The sequence below is a fragment of the Meleagris gallopavo genome, chromosome 4 (assembly GCF_000146605.3).
Source record: "Meleagris gallopavo isolate NT-WF06-2002-E0010 breed Aviagen turkey brand Nicholas breeding stock chromosome 4, Turkey_5.1, whole genome shotgun sequence".
In the NCBI taxonomy this organism is placed as follows: domain Eukaryota; kingdom Metazoa; phylum Chordata; class Aves; order Galliformes; family Phasianidae; genus Meleagris; species Meleagris gallopavo.
In genome coordinates, this window is record NC_015014.2 from 63,244,144 (window position 1) to 63,265,736 (window position 21,593).

At 37.8% G+C, this 21,593-nt stretch overlaps 1 protein-coding gene across 1 annotated transcript in view; it reads left to right on the forward strand.

Moving 5' to 3' along the window:
- LOC104910876 (VPS10 domain-containing receptor SorCS2-like) overlaps nucleotides 1–21,593 on the forward strand; it is a 48,907-nt gene that overhangs the window by 22,828 nt on the left and 4,486 nt on the right. The window contains exons 4-7 of the mRNA XM_019615168.2: nucleotides 4,914–4,978; nucleotides 7,067–7,185; nucleotides 11,380–11,469; nucleotides 19,748–19,927. Coding sequence (XP_019470713.1) covers nucleotides 4,914–4,978; nucleotides 7,067–7,185; nucleotides 11,380–11,469; nucleotides 19,748–19,927 — 454 coding nt within the window. The remainder of the gene's footprint in view (nucleotides 1–4,913; nucleotides 4,979–7,066; nucleotides 7,186–11,379; nucleotides 11,470–19,747; nucleotides 19,928–21,593) is intronic.

A 21,593-nucleotide genomic window follows, 5' to 3' on the forward strand; every position in this document is an offset into this window, starting at 1 on the left:
ATTGGTTCTCCATTTTCATGTGAGGTGAAAACATAAAAATAAAAAATGAGTGTATTTGGGTAGGGCAGCTGTTCTCTGGGGACTGAAGTTCTGTTCTTATCATGAAATCCCACATGAACAATCAATCATAGCTGTAGCCATTAATGTCAAGTGCAGCAAGTTCCTGCCTATTCAAGTGTCAGGTGAAAGAGTGGGTTTTAGAGGTGTTATGCCCCAAAGGAGAGAAATGGAAAGAGGATTTCATAGAGCTTTTAACGTTGAATTTTGTGTGAAAGGCCCTAGTGTGAGAAGCCAGGGATCTGCATGGCAATCATTCTTACGTTTGACTTAATCACTTAGGACAATATTTGTTTCTATTTCTATCTGTCTGGAGATGGGGCTGGCACTGGTAGTCACATAAGAGTGGCAGAAATAATGTTTTTTATTAAAAAGTATTTAGGAATAGGGAGGAAATAAGAAGTAGCAAACATTGTAAGGTATCGACTGAGTCATTGCAACTGCATCCTTCAAAGCAGATATGAAGAACACAAGGCCTGAAACATAAATCTGTCATAACTAAATGACTTCAGTTTGTATAAATCAAGTTGTAGCTTTGTCTCCCTGAGTAATCAGGTTGCCAAGAGTCAACTCTGTATTGTGTTACTCAGAGAAAGCATCTATGTGCTTTCAACTTGTTTTCTAAGCAAGAATTCTAATGTGAAATACTAGAAATCAATCAGTGCAAACTTGGAACTTACTGCCTTTTGGATAAAGTTCATATTAAGGGATTATAAAGAGTGCAAATAGAGGACACTTGCAAGTATTTAGACAGCCTTTGATTGGAAACTCAGCCACATCAGCAAGCAGGTTTGTATTGATTTGGTTTTGGTTTCATGTGGTATATTTGAAGATATCCCTTCATCATTATGCATCCAAGTGAACTGGATTGAATATTTAACAGTGAAGAGACCTACTGGGCGCAGAGGAGATACATATCCAGACTCTAGATGGTCAGAGTTTTCAAAAACGCTTTCCCTACAAAGTGAGGCCAGACCGCAGAAGTAAAATACGAAATCATAATTGTCGTATAAGAGATTAATGCTTATGATTCACATTTTGAGATACGTGTGTTACACATCAGTGGTAAATTTTATTCATATTACTACATACATCTGAAATTCTAGGAAGGCATTGGTGTTCTTCTGATATTGCATGCAACTGGAATAAGAAATTACTGGGGTAGTCTGGGAGGAAAAGAGGTAGCCAAATAAAATAAGTTTATTAAAATAATGCTGAATGTCTGTTAACTAACATTCTCAACAGAAAACTCTAAATTTTTGTTCTTAGTATTTTTAGCATTATTATTTAAAAATCAAAAATACCTAATGGCTGTATCATGGAGTCTATAGTCATAGGCAGACAAAGGCAGATGCAGAGACCCTGTTAGTCCACTCCACTGTGGTTGGATGTACACAATGCCTGCACCATAGCTGAGGCAACTTCACATCAGTGCACCACCAAACAGGAATGTCTGGCTGCATGATCAGATGGCTTCAGAAATGGAAAAACAGTCCCCAAATTACATCCTGCTGAATTAGTTTTCCCAAGAGGCTCAACGTGGTGTCAGACAGGCACTGGTGGTAGCACAGGGGAGGTGATGAGAACTTGTATTCACAGGAAAGGGAAAAAGCATATTGAGCCTGCCTATATTTGCACCACCCTGCAATCGAGTCAGGCTATTTTCCTTCTGAAGTGTTGTAACCACAGTATTATGCAATTGGAAGTGCTGGCATGTTGCACTTGCTTTCTCCAGCGCAGTATACTTGTTAAGAGATATTTCATTTCTAGAGGAACATTTGTCTGGTCTAAAATTAATCTGCTTCTTTTCACTTGGCTTTTTAAGTGTTTAGTGTAAAACATGGAAACAACTTAAAGCTGAAGATTCCAAATTCAGTGGCAAGCCCTCTTTTACCCATGTAAAGCAAACAAACAAAATGGTCTTAGATTGCTGAGATTTTAAAACCTTAGTTGCAAACTACTGTGAGAAGAAAAGGGAGTGAATTCTAACCAAACCAAAAACTCTGCTGACATGGAGAAAAATAGTTCCCAAGAAAGTGCTTCTTGTACTGAAAACTTAAATTCCTATTTGAAAAGAGAATTTGATGGTGGAACGTCAGCGAACAAGGAAGAACTGATATATTATCAGGATCATAATGGTGTCCTCTTTTTTTCAATAAAGGAAGAAAGGACTATTGCAAAGTATCTGTAAAATTGGGTGAAAGGATTTCAGAGTTGCAAACTGTTTTATAGCAGATATTTAAAAGTATACTTTGAGTGTTCAATATCGTCAGTGAGTAAACAGCTTGAGGAGTTACATCTCATCTGTGTAGTTGTAGTAATATAAAACACAAAAGCTGACTTTGAAAAAAAAATTGGTTCCTTTATTCTGGATAAACTCTCCACTTAGAGAGTACATCTCACCCGCTAGACATATCTAAAACTAGATATCTATGGGTATAGCTCAATGATATGTATGTATGTGTATAGACATATATATATATATATATACAGACAGTGCTGTGGCTTCCATCTTTGCAGGGCTACCTAAAACTAGACAGTTCCCAGCACTGGGACATGATTAACTCAGGGGGACATCAGAGACAGTGAAGGAGAAGCAATACTGAGGATTCGGAAGGGGAGTGGGTTAGGCTGGTAGAACACTGAGCAGAAATACTTGTCAGACTGCAGCATGGAGTTGTCACCCTAACCCTTCTGTATTAATCAGTGGACACCACAGGAGGTGATCCAGCTGGTTTCAGAAGAGAGGAATTTACCCTCTGAAAGTAATGGTTCTCTGGTTAGATGAAGGATAGTTTCAACAGGGATTATAAGGGAAGTGTCAGAACTTCAGAGTGAAGAAAATACTACTTTTTCCTGTCTGAGCTGAGAAACACTTGCCTTGTGATTTTTTTTTTCTTCCACATCCACTGAAATAAAAATGCAAAGAAGATAAGTAAATCTGGGTTGGAAGCTGTCATGTTCTCTGTACGTGCAGTATTCATTAACACAGGTCAGTTGCAAACTTGTGTACTAGAAGACTGCATTGGAAATGAGATTAGACATCACTTGTGCCAGCTGCCATTATTAGGAGGAACATGATAGAGATGAGATCATTGTCATTTTTGAGCTATTGAAAGGAGTGTGAAAAGCTGAAGATATTGACAAATATCTGAAACCGTGCTTATGTGTGATGAATAAGAGATAGAAGAGGTAGTTTCACAAGTACCCTCAAATTACTTCTGCATTATTGATGCCAATCTATATGTCAGCTGAGCCTTGAAAAATTTTAGCCCTAAAGTTTCTTTTAGTTTGTAGTTCAGCTGCTTGAACAAAAGGTATTCAGCAAATATCATTTTCTTCCTTCAAAGATTTGACTGCAGAAGAGATAGGAGGTTTGATCTGACGTGATCATCTAGAAGAAATAGACAGCGAACAGTGAGAACAGTAGCCCACAGATCTTTCGGTTCAGATATACTCTTATTAGATCAAAAAGAATATAACATCTTTTCTGATTTAATGTGTTGTCTCCAAAATGCTATAATTGGTTTTGATTCAGAGATTATTTCTTTATGAGTGCAGGACTTTTCCATACGTCTACTAAATAATTCCAGCAAGAAGTTTCCTTCACATCTTATGGCTTGGCAGAAGCTCATTCCTCTTCCTTCCTTTCCTTCTTCAGACTGATCATTTATCTTATTAGGGAAAAATGACAATGTGATTATTTCTGGTTGTTATGCAGCAGTGGAAATCATCCAGTCTCTTCCCCCTGGCCTGCATTCCCAAGGAACCACCAATTACTGCGTCTGAGTTTTCTCCACTTCTCATAAATCAGTGTTATTAAAATCATTTAACAGTGATGTAATTTCAGTGCAAAACATAGCCTTAATGCATTTGATTATTAATAATTGTATCAGAACAATCATTTTTCTCTAAATAATGTAATGGGCTTTTTTAGTATCTGCATCCAGCTACACTTCGTTGCTTAATGCACTCCCTTTACATGTCTGCAGATCACATCTACTGACTCGATGGGCTCCTACACTGCACCAGATTCTGCTTTGTTTGGCATGACTGTCAGCTCAAAGCTTTCTCTGTAGAAACTGCCTGACTGATGACAACGTAATGTCCAGATTAAGCCGCAGCTGTGGCTGCTGTTCTTAGGTTGGGGTGGGAGCCCCGAGGGCAGAAAATTCATCCTTTTTCTGAGCATATTTAACATGGGAGATATTGAGAGAAAATCAGCCGTTATAATCGGTACACCTTTTTAGTGTTAAACTGTGCCTTGATCAGTTCTGGCTGAATTTGCTTCTTGGGATATCCTTCTCAAAAGTATTCTTCATTTTCCTCATTTATCAAAGTAGAATTTACTTTTCTCTTGAATACACTTAGCAAAGATGTGTCAATTAGTTATGGAAGGCATGTGTCAAATGCATGATATTTCTAATTAGAATGAAATCCACATATTTTCTAGCCCACTATCTGCCTTATATTCTCAAATGTCAAAGGTAATTGTAACAAGATGCTCTAAAGCTTTCCAATAAACGTGTGCATCTCTGTGTATATTTATAGATAAATTTATGATTATAAAGTTTTGTTTCCAATTTCATACTGTTTCTGTTATTTTCTCCAATCGATATTGGAATCCTACTTGTATGTGTATTTTAGTAAGAGAAATTTGAAAGAAATTTAAGAAGAAAAACGTAGTATCAAATACAGACAATGGTTTCCATCTAATGTTTGTAATATGGTGTTTTTACTGGAGCTTATTTTAATTTCCCAGTTAAAGCTAGTTAATATGAAATCTCTTTTCTTCCATCCTCATAATTACTATTCTGTAACTGGCTCTGCATAACTTGATTACATTATGTTCTTAGGGCTGTTGCTGGAGTTGATGGAGACCCTGATTTAGTTCATATGGAAATTCAGGACCCCAGTGGAGGTATGCAAATAAAAACGTTATCAATTGAGTCCCTAACGTATAGTCATTTCTCTTTTGTTTTTGGGGCTTTGTTTTGTTTTGTTTTGTTAGAAGAAGTGGAAATCAGATTCTTTTGCTGTTTATCTGCAGTTAACAAAGCTAAAGCTGTCTTGTTATATAAAAATATAGTTTAATTTGAAATTCACTTTTTTTCCACTCTGAGATGAATTGACGTCAAGATGCTATGGTCTGCTGAAAATGTCCATTAATAGTGAAATTTGTTTTGGCAGTTAAACACTGAACATTTTTTCCTGATTTGCAAATAAAACTGGCAATGTAGCGTTGGTGCTGGATAAATGTCTGTTAAAGTGGATCGTTACATATGGCAGCCCTACTGAACTAACCACTGTCTCCCAGAATTTCCTCATGTTACAGCATCCAGTATACTTTGAGACTTCAAAAGCAAAATAAATGAAAAAAACAGAATAGCAGTCAGAATGTGCTGTACTAAAGAGTCACCATGATTCCAAAAGTTTGTATGGGTTCTTATTGCCAATGAACTCTTGAAAGATTATTTAATTCCTTGAATCAGGTCATCTGAGTTCCTGTGTAGTCTTATAAATTAGTTGTAAAAGATGTGTAATTTGACTTTCCCCGATCCAGTACCTTGTCTTCATTTCAGCCCTATAAAAAGGCAGAGTTAACATATTAAAATCTTGATGACAAATTGTCCAAACCTTTTGTGAGTGAGATTTCTCAGACTTGCTGAGCCTCCACAGCCCCATCAATTGCTTTGTGTGGATAGAGTGTAAGAAGTTTGTTAAGGAGCTTCATGGAATTTATGCATATATTTACTTATTTTAATTTAATAGAAACAGTAGATCAAGATAAGACTCATGAAGTATTTATTTCCTGAAGTTCTCAATTAATCGACCTTGTGCACTTAAGATCAATACAAGCATTGCCATTGATTTTAGTAGAAACAGCATCTTCTGCAAGTATGTTTGTCCTGTGAACTACGAATAGCTGCAAGACTTTTTGATTGCCCATTACTGTACTTGCTCAAATATGCTTATGAAGAAGACTTGGAAATAAGCAAGAGAACTTGAATGACTCTAGCTGCCTTTTAAACAGATCCAGATTTTAAAACAGATATTTGTGTTGAGCACACTGTTTTGGCTTTTTCCAATAAAAAGCCATAATACATGGAATGCATTTCCTACCAAATTACAAAAATAATGAAGGATGTGCATGCGGATGCGTTGTTTACTTTTTCACATTGGAGCATGGAGAAATCAATGGTCTGAGCACAGGATCATGCACATAACCATTTTCTCACTGAGTTTGGGAAAGTCGTAGTTTGTACTCAAAGGCTTGTGGCATGGATGAGCTGTACAAATGCTTGTATCTAGGAGAAGGTCATTGGGCTGCAGCTGTTGTAAAATAAGATACTGACTCTCTTCTTGCTGTTCACTAAGAGCAGGTTGCATAAAAGATGAAGCCTGCGCCTAGCTGGACAGGAAGAGAGAGGCCATAGCCTCCACTGACATAAATCACTGCAGGCTTTTTCAGCAAGGTATTAACTCACACTATAGAAGTCCTGCCCCAGCAGCGCAGTTCCAATACTGTGTGTTGGCTTTTCTACACAGCTTTGAAAATAGCCTTTAAAATTCCATACCCTGTCTATTAAACTGTGTCTGACACTTATCACAATTTTATATTGAGGCTGATCTATTGATTTCAGTTACACTTTGTAAGGATGCTGCTTCTTTAAAGGAGTAATTTTGCTCTGTGCATAGGTTAACTGAGAAAAGAGGCTCCTTCTATTATCCCCAACCATGAATGTCTCATTCATCTAATCCCTAATCTCTCTGGACCAGCAAAATTTGGATAATGACAGCCTTCCTCCCACGAATGATCTGAACTGTAAGCAGTTAATGTATTCTCAGTACATTGGAGATTGAAAAACTCTTGTATGAGGGCTTAATATAATAATTTTGCAACTAAATCGACTGGCAAAGGCAGCACTACCCTACATGAATAGCATTTTATACTTCTTGCTTCTTTTTTCCTTGAAAGCCATGTCATGTTTTCTGTCTCTTCCCTCAGGTTATCGCTACATCACTTGCCAGATTCAGAATTGTTCTGATAAGACAACGACAGTCCAGTTTGCTGGTGGCACTGATCGGGATTCCCTGACTGTGCAGGATGACTACATATTCCTTCAGGTAATGCCACATTCTGGGGAGACAGCCCATTTTGAAATTCAGAAATACAATTTTAGACAATAGCACTGTAATGGAAAAGAGCATGGAGAATCCTGTTCCAGAGTATGAGTGATGAGTTATGATTTATTACATGGAACAAAGCTGTTCTTTATCAGTCAAAAAAGAAAAAATAACTTTAATTTGTGCAGCCTGTTGACTACATACCCAGTTGATTTTAATTCCTCATTGACCTAGCTTTAATTAGACAGCATTTTTCAGGAGGATTATCTAGTTTAAAATTACTTTTTAAAAGAACTGTTGTTTGTTAGGCAGAATACATCTCTCCAGGGCTCATGCTTACACTGTCTTGTGGGTCCCTTCCATATCTCTGTAGCATGTAAAGGTTCCCTGAGAACAGCTTCAAAGGAAAGCCACTAACAGAGCAGCAGGTCAGCTTTTCCATGTCGATTATCCTGTGAAGAAGTGTTGTTGGGAAAGAAGCTATATGACTGTGCTTAGGATCCAAAAGGAAGGAACAGCCATAGTTTGAAAACAATTTGTGATGGAATTATGCTGGGGTTATTCAGTTCTCAAACTAATATAATTGCTAGCATCAGATTAGATATTAGGAAAAATTTTTTCTCAGGAGTGGTGAGGTATTGTAAAAGACTGTCCAGAGAGGTGATAGAGTTCCTGGAGATGTTCAGGAAACATGAAGATGTGGCACTGAGAGACATGATTAGTGGACGTGATGGTGATGGATTGATGGTTGGATTAGATGATCTTAGTGCTCTTTTCTGACTTCAATGATTCTATGATTCTAAACAACCTTGCCTGCACAAACCTAGTTTGGAGCTCTGTTGACTTTATTGCACCAACCAAGTGCAGCTTGAGCAGAGCCAAAAGTATCATGCTTGGGACTGGCTGCAGTTTGAATCTGTCAGAGCTGAAAACTTCTCAAAGAAAGGTTATGTCCTACCTGATTTTTAATAGTTTCTTAGGGAGGCTGTGTGTACCTTTCTCAGTGACTGGCTATGATATCTCTTACTTGGATATGATTTGCTTGTTGCAAGGCTCGTCTGTTTCTTGACTCTTGCAGGAAGGCAGTACAATGGCAATCAATACACACACCACTACCTTGGTGTACATTAGTCTGACTTTTCTGCAGCTTTCCCCTCGTGCTGTTTCTTCCAAAAGGATTTGTCAATTGATAATGAGGCAAAAGATCTGTACACCTTCAGGTCAGCACAGCAACTTCAAAGACCCACACAACTTAAAACATTTAGCACCACAAAGGAGTGAAATGGAGTTGGAAAAGAATTTTTGAATTCAAGTGGGCATTTTTCAGCTCAAATCTAGCATTCATGGCACCAATTTTCTCAAAGGTATTATTATCTGCGACTCCCACCAAGCATGCTCTAAAATCCATTTCACAGTTTGTAGATGGTGAGAATTGCATCTCACCACATATAGTTACAGATTGTGGTGCTCAGCAAAAAACAGACTGCTTCCTCCTCAAGCATACGTGTGTTGCCAGATATCTTGTATAATTGCATCCGGAGCTGCTGTTATTCTGTCATGTAGTGAGCCTGGGCAAAAAGGAAATGGAAGTGCAACTTGGAAATGTGTGCATGAAATACTGGACAGTTACTTTTGCAAAACTATGCCACTGTTAATATGGTCTCTGTAGCTTTGAGGTCTGTTAATACCAGTAGAAGATGTAAACACAAAGGGGAAACATCTCTAGTCCTTTCCTTTTAGACTTATTGCAGTACATCACAGTATGCACTATAAATCTTGCTTGTTGCTTAGCTGGCTCACAGTTAACCACGTCTATATTACTGAGGAAAAGATGATATCTCTGTGATCTTTTAGTCACATCTGAAGTGCAGCCACCTTTGAGGTATGGTGCTTTTAGCTGTGCCACTGAAACCACACAGCAGCTGTGCATCTGAGAAACAGCATACTTCTGAAGCCACAAGAAAGTTTATTTTTCACTAGGCTAAAACATTGCAATGTAAGTAAGAATCAGACCAGGGACTGCTCTTGATATCGTAGCAATATCTGCCAGAAAAAAGATGGTCAGTCATCTGTGTAGAAAGAGGAGAGTCTGAGATTGTAGTGTTGCTCCAAGCATCGCTCATCCAATCCCAACTGGCAGCTGTGAACCAGAGCAAGGCAGTCTGCAGGACCAGTCCTGTTCCTGTTCACAGGCTTTAACCGAGTACTCAACCCAATTTTTTTAGTATGTATATGTCCATGAAGATCAAGAGCTTTCTGACACTCACTGCTTTCTTCAGTTTGTACTGACAGCCAGGCAGTTTTAGAGGTGATTTTAGCAGGATGATTAAAATTTTGAGACTATTTGTAAGACAGACGAGCCTTTAATGTCAGCAAGGTTTGGCACATCTAGCTCCTTCAACTCTAGTCCTCTGCTGCCTTCCATCATCCCTCGTCACTTAAAATTAGTCACATAAGATAAATGCATAATGGAAAAGGAGGGTAGTAAGATGGATAAGACTGATATTTAACACTAATTAAATAAATGGTGAGCTTTTTGCTTTAATCCATCACTTAACAAATCATATTCTTAAAGGGCATCACATCCTTTCTACCAAAAAAAAGACTGGTTTAAAAAAACAGTAAAATGATGATTACAGTCATAGGTATTTTTAAATATTAAAGCAGGCGGGCTTGCTGTCATGCATCAGCTCTATTTAAAAAAAAAACAACAAAAAAAGTCAAGCTTACTTGCTTTGGGTTAGGCTGTTCTCCAAATCAGGTTCATTTTATAAACATGTACTTCAAGAATGTGATAACCTACTGCGAAATACTGTGTTCATTGTGGCAAACACCATTTGATTTAATTAGGAGCTTTACCAAGCAGTTAACTGCAAAACCTTGATTTTATTATTTTTTTAATCTCCTTTTAGTATTATGGAAGCCACAGTGAACCTTCATTTGACATGTATCTTCCCTGAATTAGATTAATTTTTAAGGCTTTTTCATAAATGACATTGAATTGCTGCCTTTCATTTAACCATCAGCTTGCTCCATTTACTTCCTTCCTTTGCTCTGATATGACTTACATAGGAGGTTGAAGTGAAAACAAATGAATTAAGAATCTCTTAAACTGTTATCTCCTCTATTTTTCTGTCTCAGTAAAATTTCATTTGTCTGCTTGAGCAAGGCAGTATCCATATTTGTAGAGGAAGTGAAAAACCACCATAAGAATATTTTTCCCCCTGGTGGTGGCAATGGTTTTGTCATACAGCATTTTGGCGTTACATTTCTGGCTGTGCTGCTACTGAGTATTTTCAGTGGTGCATCAGAACAATATTTGCATTGGTTTTTTAGGACTTATGCAAAAGTCTTAAAATTACCTCTGTACTGTCTATTACAAAGTGGAGAAAGTCATATGCTGGTACGTCTTTCAATATGAAATTCTGTTGGCTTTCTTGGGTGAAAATCTTCATAAAATCCCAGATAGGAAACCTAATCTGTCTCCAGTTCTCTGCAAGAAAGCAGTTGAAATATGTTTTACCTCTGTGTTTAAGCGTAGAATTGTATCTTCAGGACATGTAATTGATTTTCAAGCTGGCTGACTGAAGATGTGGGAATTGCATCATTGTCTTCTATACTGCATGTTAACATCTTGCAGTGGGAATGTTTCATCCTGCAAGGCAAATATTAGCCAGACATAATGAATGCTTTATATAATGTTAGCATGGCTTATTCAGTCTTTTATGCTCTTATTTGAGTAGTGTTGCTGGCGAATCACTTGCCCTTGAGGCATCTAGTGTTCACAGCCACTGTGCCACCTTCTTGCCTCCTGTCTGCTGGATGGGGGTTTCCACAAAAGGGCAGAAACATGGGAGGCTGATAGACGACAGTGTAAATAAATTAAAAAGGACAAGGCCAGTGTGATGGTGACATCTCAGGTATCACTCAAAGCAGATGGACTGGCAAAAAGAAGGAAGGAAATCACTTTCTTCTTCCTAAAGAGAGGGAGAGAAGTTTAAGTATGCTGTTTTCCCACAGCTTCTGATATATTCTAAGCACACTGTGCAAAATAATCCAATACAGTAGAAGTAATAGCTTTATATTTCAGTTCCTTGCTTAAAAAAATAATAATAAAAATTTCTTACAGTAGGGACTTTTTATTTTTAATCAGAACTATCAACTACCACACAATTCTGTTTTTCTTTTATATAGACAACATCAGCAAATCGGACCAAGTATTATGTATCCTACCGTCGAAATGGCTTTGTGCAGATGAAGTTGCCAAAATATGCCTTGCCAAAAGTAAGTGCACACATTTTTCTTTCTACTTCTGTGTTTTTATTCTTCTCTTTCCACCTAAACTAGCTTCACTCTTTTCTTTTTTAAACCTCAGTGATTTAAGACCATAATTTCTCATTGTAGTGGATTTCTGATTCCCATTTGTGGTATATCCTTACCCTACTGTTTTTATGTTTATTGTGGGGAAGTAGTAGCTCTAACCATAGAGGGCAAGAACATAGGCTAGCCTATATGTCATCAGTTACCACAGTAGTTTCTGAGCTTTGCTTCTTTGAAGCAGTGCTACACACCCAGTGGCAATACAATGCAAGTGTTCTTTCAGGAATCAATTGCAATTTAATTCCATGTGATGTTTTCTGGTATAAGTATGAATAGTAATATAAGAGGGTTTCAGCAGCTGATGATGCTCTATTTTATTAAGGAATCCCAATATGAACTTGAATTACTTAAAAGAATGGCAGAGTTTTTTTGAGAGTTTCCCTTAATCTAGAATATTTTTATATTTGCACAGTAAATTAGCAGTAAAGCACAGACAGATATTTCTATGCAGTCTGAAAGATGCAATTGAAATTTTGTGCTGCACACAATATGTTTCGTGTTTTTCTGTATACTTAGAAGGCGTCTGCAGTCCTGAAGAAAAACGACTTGGCAGCTTTTGTAGACCTAGTGGATAAAACCCAAGTAACGTGGTCTGGCCTCCCACTTCACCCTGCCTCTAGCAGGGATTTGTTCTACAGACCTCCTAATGTTATATTTCAGGTGGTTTTGTGCGATCCCATTGCTTTATGTATTAGAGAACTAGAATGTACCATCTGTGCATATCTTGAAATGCACTAGTTTAACTCACTGACCAAGCAGTGAATGACAATGCAGTACAGTTTATTTCGTTGCTTTGTTGTTATTCTTGCAAAACAAATAATTATATATATTTTTTTAACTAAGCGATGGTCTGAAGACTTCTGCTTTTAAGTATACAGCATATTAACAAAACTCTCAAGTAAAATCCTCAGATATTATTTGGACATGAGTCTGAGATTTGGCTATGTTCCCAGTAGCATTACGCAGATAGCAATTTATTGATTTATTTATTTATTTTGACAGGCAATGAATAGTCAAGGACAGGTAAATATATCAGCCCTCCCACGTAATTATTTCAATGTTTCAAGGCCTTCAGTGTACCCTTTTATGCTTTCTTGGGGGGATTTGTAATTAGGAAAACAACAGGAGGATATCCAGATGTAAATGCTAAAATGTTCCAAATGTGGGCAGTCTGATGGATTACAGACCACCAGCAACTTCTGTTGGGGGCAGGGACGTCAAGTGCCTGCAGCTTATGGGTGGATGACCTGCACCAGGGCAAAAGGAGCAAGGAGCAGTAGAAGAGTGGAATTAAACAAGGACAGAAAAAGAAGGAAGTCCTCTGGCAGATGACCCCAACTTCCACTCATTCACAGCCTATTGCCTCTCTGAAGTAGTCAGGAGGGGCTGAATGAACAAGGAGTGTATGAAAAGAGGTGTTCAATTGATCTCTGACTGGAAAGGAAGGGTGTTTACATCAGTGTCTAAGTGCTCATGTTTTTTTATTTCTGAATACTCAAGTAAATAATTAAAATTACATACTAATTGTCAATACATTAAATCAGTTAAAATTTTCTTAATCAAAATGTTCTGTCCAAGTTCCTGAAGAACTAACAGCACAACAGTGCAAGTTTGACTATGTTAGCTCGTGTTGTAAAATAGTTATTTGTTTGGAAATGGAAGGGCAGACATATTGTGCAAAGGAGCCAGGCATTTCTCCACAACTAAAGACTATTTTCTGGTTCCTGTAGGCATCCATGTTTGTAATAGGTTAGTTTCTGTCATTATGAAGAACACAGTAGATTTTGTTGAAGGGCTAGAGATAAGGAGTGAGGGATCCAGATCACTCTACGATGGAGCTTGCCTTCGCTTTAAAACCAGTTTAAGAATTTCCTCTCCACTCATTCATTACAGTTCACTATGGCCTCTGTTGTATTTGTGGGGTCGATCTACAGAAAAGATCACTGAGATCAATGATCTAAATAAAAAATGGCCTTAGAAAAAAAAGTATAATTTATCTTTTGGAAAGGAAGGTCAAGAGGTGACTTTATTGTGAAGAAGCCTCCTTCTTTTGAGAAAGTACTTAATAGACTTAAAAGTGCTATAGAAAGGAAAGTCAGACCCATAGGTGGTAACCGAAGCTAGCCTTGTTCAGATTAGAAACTCCACTCAACTTCTTATTAGTGTTGGTGATAAGTATTTGAGAAAGTGCCAAGAAAAGTGACAGAAATTCTAGATGTTGAAATTTTAAAATTGTATCTAAATGCCCTTCTGACGGATTTGCTCCTCCTGCATGTCATATGTTGTGCAGAAATAATAGTTGGAAAAAAACCGAAGAGCAAACTCTAATCCCCAATTTTAGCCTTCAAATCCATTAGTCTGTGAAAGATTATTAGTTTACTGGACATGTGATCTTACTGAGTGCATTTCTAACATATTCAAAAAATGTCAGCCATAACTCACTGCTGTTTCTGTCTTATGTAGTCTAGATTGTTTGAAATAACCCTGTATACTGAATTCTTTGTCCTTTCCAGTATCATTTATGTTTATTTGTCTTTTCTTTTTTCCTTCTAAGGAGGTTAACTAGAGGCTTGGCTGAGTAAATAAATTAGAAGTTAACAGTTTCATTTTGAAAAGAGTCAGGGGTTAGCTAGGAACAGATTGACTGTTTCATTTGGAAAAGAATGTTTTTATGTTGTTCCTAGTTGAGGCTGTACCTGATGAGTGGAACGAAATATTCTGTATATCTTTAGCATTTTGATTATGCCTTCAAGAGAAGTTTCTTTGGTATCTGCTCACAACAGAGCTGAAAATTTCACTAAGAGGGCCTGGAAGCCAGACATCAATTAGAGCAGCGATGAATGTGAGAGATTTTAACATTTTCTGTAAAAGATACATTTTTTAAAGTGATTTGCTATCTCTTTATTATAGCAGAAATGTTGGTTGCTACAGAAAATAGAGTAGCTCTGAAATTTTTCATCCCATCGTATTTCAGTGAAACACAAATGTGTTTTGGTCCAATCTGGGCAGAAGAGGAAAGATAAATATGAGCAAATTATGGGAGAAATTTTACAAAGGAGCAGGATATCAGCAAAAACACTGACACGTGAGACTTCAAAAAATCACCTTCCAAATGGTATCATGTGCCTGCCCAGAGATGGAGCAGTCACTATCTATAGGGAAGGGAAAACTGTACACAAGTCAGAGGGTACTACAGGATGGTCAAGTATTTGTCTGAAAACATCAGAAGAGCCCCCGCTGGGGGCTCTCACCTGAGGGAATACTGCTGACTTTTCTGATATTGTTCTTGTGCAGCACAGACGCATTTTACAGTAATTTTATTATGGAGATAGAATAAGCATTTTCAAACTGAGTAATTAAAAAATGTTGATGTTTTTGTTTTCTTTTGATATGAAGAGATTGAAAATCTGCAGAAAATTATTCCTTTTTTTTTTTTATGTTGCTTGCATTTGCATTTATGTTTGTATTTTTCCAAACATAGCCCCAAAGGAAAAAAAAGAAAAGGATGAAAGCACTATATCTCAAGGCCTCCTTACTCATCTGTCAAAGACTGATAGAACCAGCCTTCAGCCAAACTTTACATTTTCATTTAATTTGTTCTTTCTTTCAGTCTCTGGGTCCACTGTGCCACTTTAGACTGCCTTTTTGTAACACATCATATACCTATGTATGTACGGAACAGAGCTGTTGGTAGTCATCTTATGAACAGAAATCAGGGTTTTTTTAGCTGCTTTTGAGGGATTTTCTGCAGCACGTTGGATAGAGACACCACACTGAATCATACAGCTGTCTCCTGTACTTTGCAGGAGTCATGTGCTGGCCATGAGGATCTGTCCCAGGGAATCTAGAGAGATCCAGAGAGATTCAGCAATTCAGATTGAGCTGTTTTCAGCCTGGAGCAGGGCTTTAGCTGCTACCTCTGGGAGGGTGGTTCTCCTGAGGGGTGCTGGGTGCAGCCCCACCAACCACCACACTTGTCTTGCTCTAAAGTCCCTTCAGCAATGATTGCCCTTGCCTAGAGGAGTGTGGTTTGCAGGAGTAGCGTGTTGGTTTCTGGTCCTTGTTTATTATATTATCATCTCCTTTTCTGGAGATTCTCAAGACTTGCCTGGATGCTTTCCTGGTCAACCAACCTATCAGTAGGGAACCTATGTTAGCAGGGAGTTGGGCTCCATATCTCCAGAGGTTCCTTCTAACCCTTATGATTCTGTGATGTTAAGTTGTGCCTTAATATGACTAACAGTGGAAGTGGGTACTACTTTATTTTTGTGTTAGCCTAAAACACTGACTAAACCAAGAAATCTGGTACAAGTCATGTAAACCTTTACTCTTGCAGTTCATAAGAATTTAATTATTCTGAGTCCCTGTCCCACCTCTGGTAAATAAATTCTATTGATATGATCTCCTTTTATGAACTGAAAGAAGACATTCATTGTTATTGTATTTGTTCATGCCGCCTATAAAAACTTAACAATGGAGCAGCTATATCCTCCTGCAATTCAGAAGGTAAATACTTAGTTCTGAAAGGATATGGAATGGAAAAAGCGTATTTCATTTATCTTGATCTCTATATGTCTTTTCTATCATGTGAGATAGGCATTAAAATTAAATTTTTTGGGGTAGCCAAGATTAAAGAGAGATTACAGGGAATAAATAAAAACAAAATAATAAAATCTTATTGCTTTTGAAATAACTGAATGTTTTTAATGTATTCATGGTAACATGAATTTTCTATACGCCCTTTTTACTAACTTCATATATTCTGTTTACTTGATTAACACCTAGTGCTCTAAGGGGCACTAAACAGGCCTGTGTCTTCCTTGACTCAGTCTGGGACATACATCACTATGTTAATCCCAGGTTTTCTTTCAAACTTCTGTATCATTCAGTAATAGATATAATGCTATCAAGAGTAAAAATTTTTGAGCTGTTTTTCCTCCTTCTCCCTAAACAGCTGTCAGTCTGTTGAAGCATGTATTCCCTGTTCTGTCAAGCTCCCTCTTTTCGTTACTGTTTTAAGAATACCTTAAATGGGTCCGTTCATTAACAGTAGAAGTGGCAGGAAAGATTCGTGCAGCCTTTTTGTCAGCAGGCAAAACTGTCTTGAAGCTGTGGCTGCATTATGGTTGAATTACTAAGTCATGGGACCTTGAGAGCTCATTTAGCAACTGGTTCATCCCCCAGGGCTTGTTTTGCCACTTGGGCAGCCCCTATGCCCAAGGAAGGCTGTTTCTCCATGCCAAGCAACAGAGCAGTTTGCAGCTGCTTCTCCATCCTTCTGAAGTGATTTTTGGAGTGTCTATCAAATGTAAAATAAAGAGAAACAAAATAGAAATGCAGGTAGTGGTGGTATTTGATGCAGTGGAAGTATTTGTTTCCCAGGAGGTGTCATGGCACCAGCAGGTGAATCTGTGCTGTAGCAGCCATCGATCTGAAAGGCTCCAAGTTGTACAAATCCATCGGAGGTGGATTCAAGGAACTCTTCTTTTCTTCACAGTGTAGCTTGTTATTGATTTCTCTCCTTGCACCGTTTTACTCGGCCAGGCAAGGAAGATTAGGAAGATTATCTTCGGGATATGTGCCATGCTGTTACCTTGGTTGTACTTAAGAGATTACAGGGGTATAAATGTGGTGCATCTGGAGGTCAAGGCTGAGACTACACAGCTCTGAGTGCTTACTTCTGTTGCACTTGTTATAAATTTCTTCCTTGTGATTCTCTGTTTAATTTTTCACTTGCTTAGGTTCATGTGTCACGTAGCCTAACCATTAAATGTCTGTGGGGCAGGGGGTGGAATCCTGACATGAATTGTAAGATTTGAAAAACGGCAATTTTGAGTTTCTTTTATATTTTCCTTACTGAAGTGCCCTGGACAGTAAGTTCAGCCTAGCAAAACTTTCTGACTTCTCATTGTCATGGGCAGTGGGCAGTTGGGCTGACGGGTTGGAGGTAGCACACTGAAGACTCAGATGCTGTGTTTGTCCATCAGTTTCTTCCTTTTAAATTCAGCATTCCAGCAACAGGAATAGTAAAAGGGTGACATGACGGTCTTATTTTGTTTCACCTAGACTTTAAAGAGTCTGTCATTCAAGATTTTAAGGGATATTGGAGAATCAGACATGAAATTTGCAATTTTCCTTACTTTGTCAATTAATTTTCCCAGAGAATTATATCAAGACTGTGAGTAGGAAGTGTTGTGCAGGATTAATGCAAAGTAGTGTAACTGAAGGACTGCTCTGCTTCCTGAGGGAAAAAGAAATCGCTGCAAAAAGAAATAGCAGTAAGGCTGCACTGAAAATCTGAAAGTGTAAATGCTAGATGAAAGGAACTAAGTTCAAGGAAGCGGAAAGACAATTTTTCTTGCTAAAACCAGGACTTGCTAAGTTCTTCCCTGATAAAAAGAGAGCATCAAACAGTCTGACTGTATACTTCTTTCTTGGTAAGAGTCACAGCCATATGACTACATTTATTGCAGTAAGGTACTCCACCCAAACCACTCTTTCACCCAGTCTTTCTAGACGTTCCAGAATTCATCTTAACCACACATTTTAGCTTTGGATGCATTTCTTCCACTGGACCTGCAGCTCCTAACAGTGTTTGAGATATGAGGATGACAACCAGGCTGTCAGTCAGCAACTGGTACCCCTGCAGCCACTGCCACCCACCTGTATGTGGGGCAGGGAAGGATCTTTATCTGAATTGTAGAATCGTTATGTTGGAAAAGACCTCTAAGATCATTCTTTGTTGCCCTTCTTCGGACACTCCGGTGCCTCAATATCTTTCTCAGAGTGAGGAGCCCAGAACTGAACACAGTACTTGAGGTGCAGTGTCACCAGTGCCAAGCAAAAGTGTCTGCATTCACTGCAGTATTGCTTTTGTTCATGGCATAATAATGTAGATGATAGCTCTGCTGCAAACTGTGGCATCACAGATGACTAATTTTTTTAGATTTTCCATGAAAAAAAAAACACACAAAAACATAAAAACAAAGTACTGTTTATTTACTCTTTCTTCTGACTCTGTTTCAATTCTAATCCCTACTTAAAGGATAATCAGGGCAACTATCTCACACTGTAAATGGAAAGGTGACTTCAGTATTACGTGGTTTAAGGCAGGAGTTGAAGCCTTCATTTTTAAAGCTTATTTTCCCCAAACTTATATTCTCTTGACATTTTTGCTAGCTTTATTTCATATTCACTCCATCACCCTAGTTATTTTTTTCAGTTACCGGGTGACCAGCACTCTATACAATCTCCCTAATAAGTGCCAAGAATGTCATAAAGAATTTACAAGTTTTCTGTCTCCATGACTAGATGTCACTTTGTATGTAGCCCCAACATCTGACTTTCTGCAACCTTATGCAATTGTAAACGCAGGCCCTTCTATTGTTTGCTAAGCTCAATTCACTGTTGCCACTTTCTGATTTCTTTCTTTTGTTTAATATTAGTGTTAAATTATTTTTCCCATCTGTGTGGTTTTTGTCTGAGAAGTTTGGAGTGAAGGAGCTGGAAAACTGTTAAGAAAGCTATTGCAATATTCATGCCTGAGATTCTTGAGAAAATGCAGAATGTTGACTCTCATTTTATTATTGTTGAATATTTAATTCAATAGGTACTGTTACATAGTATAACAGACATGAATGCACAATATATACTACTTCCTCGTGTAACTGCTGGGTCCTCTTTTTGCTATGTTATGTGTTATGGACAAAATAGTTCTTAGCTATTTGAGTATCTAAGATTATTTCTTAGATTACAGAGTTGCAAAATACACAAGTTTTCCATGGACTTGCATTCAGATCAAGGAAAATCATTCACTTTTCTTTTTTCCTTTTCACTCATGAATCCAAATGGTAGAATCAGTAGCATTTGTTTTCATGTTGAAAGCCAGAAACAATGTTTTTTGTTTAATTATTCCTGTAAAAGCTTTCACACACTGATGATTTTTGGTCTTCACTGAGCTGGTGGGATCATCCCTCTGATGACCTCTAGCCAGAAGGCAGAGCCCAGCCACCTCAGGCTGGTGAGATGCAGCATGCTGGTTAGTATTAGGTTGGGAGATTACTGTCATCTAGCTCCCCGATGCATTTTTCCCCACACTAGTATTCAACTCTTATGTCAGACCTATTGCTTGTGCCACATAAATGATGGAAAAAATAGTCATTTGTACCTTCTTTTCCTACAGGATTTACAGATAATCAGTACGGATGAAAACCAGGTGTTTGTGGCTGTTCAGGAATGGTACCAGACAGACACATACAACCTGTACCAGTCCGACCCACGAGGCGTTTACTATTCTATCCTACTGGAGAATGTCCGGAGCACGAAGCAGCCAGAAGAAAATGTCCTGATAGATATTCTGGAGGTAGGCTTTTAGTTCTTCCAATGTCTGTGGTCTAGTGGAGTTTTCATTCTTTTATTTGGATTATGAATATAAATAATTTTCACAGTTGTCTTTAATGTAAAAAGACTGGGATTTCTTTCTTGCTGTTAGTACGTCATACTATATATGCGTTTCTCTCCTTTCCTGCTAGTGTGCTGTGGGCTCTAAGAACTAGATAATTGATATGACGTTACAGGGATGTGCAAAACCAGAGTTGATCAAGGCTTTCTGCATGTGAGAAATGGAGCTGACAGCACAATTTATTATTGAAGGAGGAAGTTATGTAGCTGCCTGTGTATGGCTTTTTTTTCATCTCCATGGTACACTTCCTGACTTAGAGTCTCTTAGCAAGTAGGTTTTTAAATAATAAACCTGAGAGCCTTGTGCTAAGTTTTGTGTCACCTCTGACAAGTGAAGAATCAACAAAATTAAATACTGGACAGCAAATTCACTTGCTTTCACAGGGTGCATTGTGCCAGCAGTGTTTGCTATGTGATGTTATCTTATGAACAGTTCTGTCTTTGATCTTACCTCTCGCGTGCTTCACGAGATAAATGAATAAAGAATATAGTGTTTTGGAAGGCACAACCTTGTCATCAGTTCAATTCTTCCTGCCACTGACTTTCATGTGAAGCAAGATGTACATTTTCACCAGTTTTGTTCTTTCTTACGGCACATAGGACAGACCATTAGCAGGATCTCAAATGACAAGGACCTTTGTTCTGACCCACTTTGGCCACTGTTATGTTCTAACTTGTCTGGTGTTAGTTTTCTGGGTTTTTTTTGTTTTGTTTTTTTCTTGTGGAAACGGTCTGCAGTAATTCTGATTACAAGTCTTGCACTTACAGAGGTGCTAAATGGCTCTAAATAGGCTATTCTTGGTGGGAATATGATAGCATTTGTTTTTTTCTCCTTTATCTCCTTCATCATTGATTAGCTTTTTCTTTTCAAATAGCTAGAGTAAAACATTTACTAATTACCAATTTAAGCACAGATTATTTTCTATGCTGACCCTATTTAGAAATGGGGTTTATTTAATGATTAAAGCTGTAGATTGTGTGCCACATTCCCACAGGGTAATATACTGGGAGCAGTATTTTGCAGCTCTTCCCTTTTGTCATTCCTGCTAGATGCAAAGCCATAAGAGATTAGGGTACTATCTCTTCTCTCAGCATCACCTAGAGCACATCAGTGGAGATGCCAACTCTCACTCTCCTTTTGTCTACAACAGTTATTTAATTCAGTGTCACTCATAATTTAAGAATTTCACAGTGTTAATGAACAAAAGTGAGAGATCCTAGATCGTTGTATACACAGAATTAATTCGTAGGGTTGCATTAAAAAGAATATGTGCAAATGATAAAGTAATTGAAACACAGTTTTACATCTTTAGAATTGTTTTTGGAATTAGGTTGCATCATAGGAGGATGATTTTATTTGCTTAAAGTAAAAAAGCCTGCAGCTTTCAGATATCTTTTTATTTTACAAGCTAGTGTTTGTCTTCTTTACTGAATAGTGATCATCTATTCATATCTACAAGTAGCATGTGGATTATTTACACTTTATAGCTAATAAAGATAAGTTGAGGACATTGGGAATGTGTTTTTGGGGTTGTTTTTTTTAGTATATTTTGGTTTTCGCTCTGGAC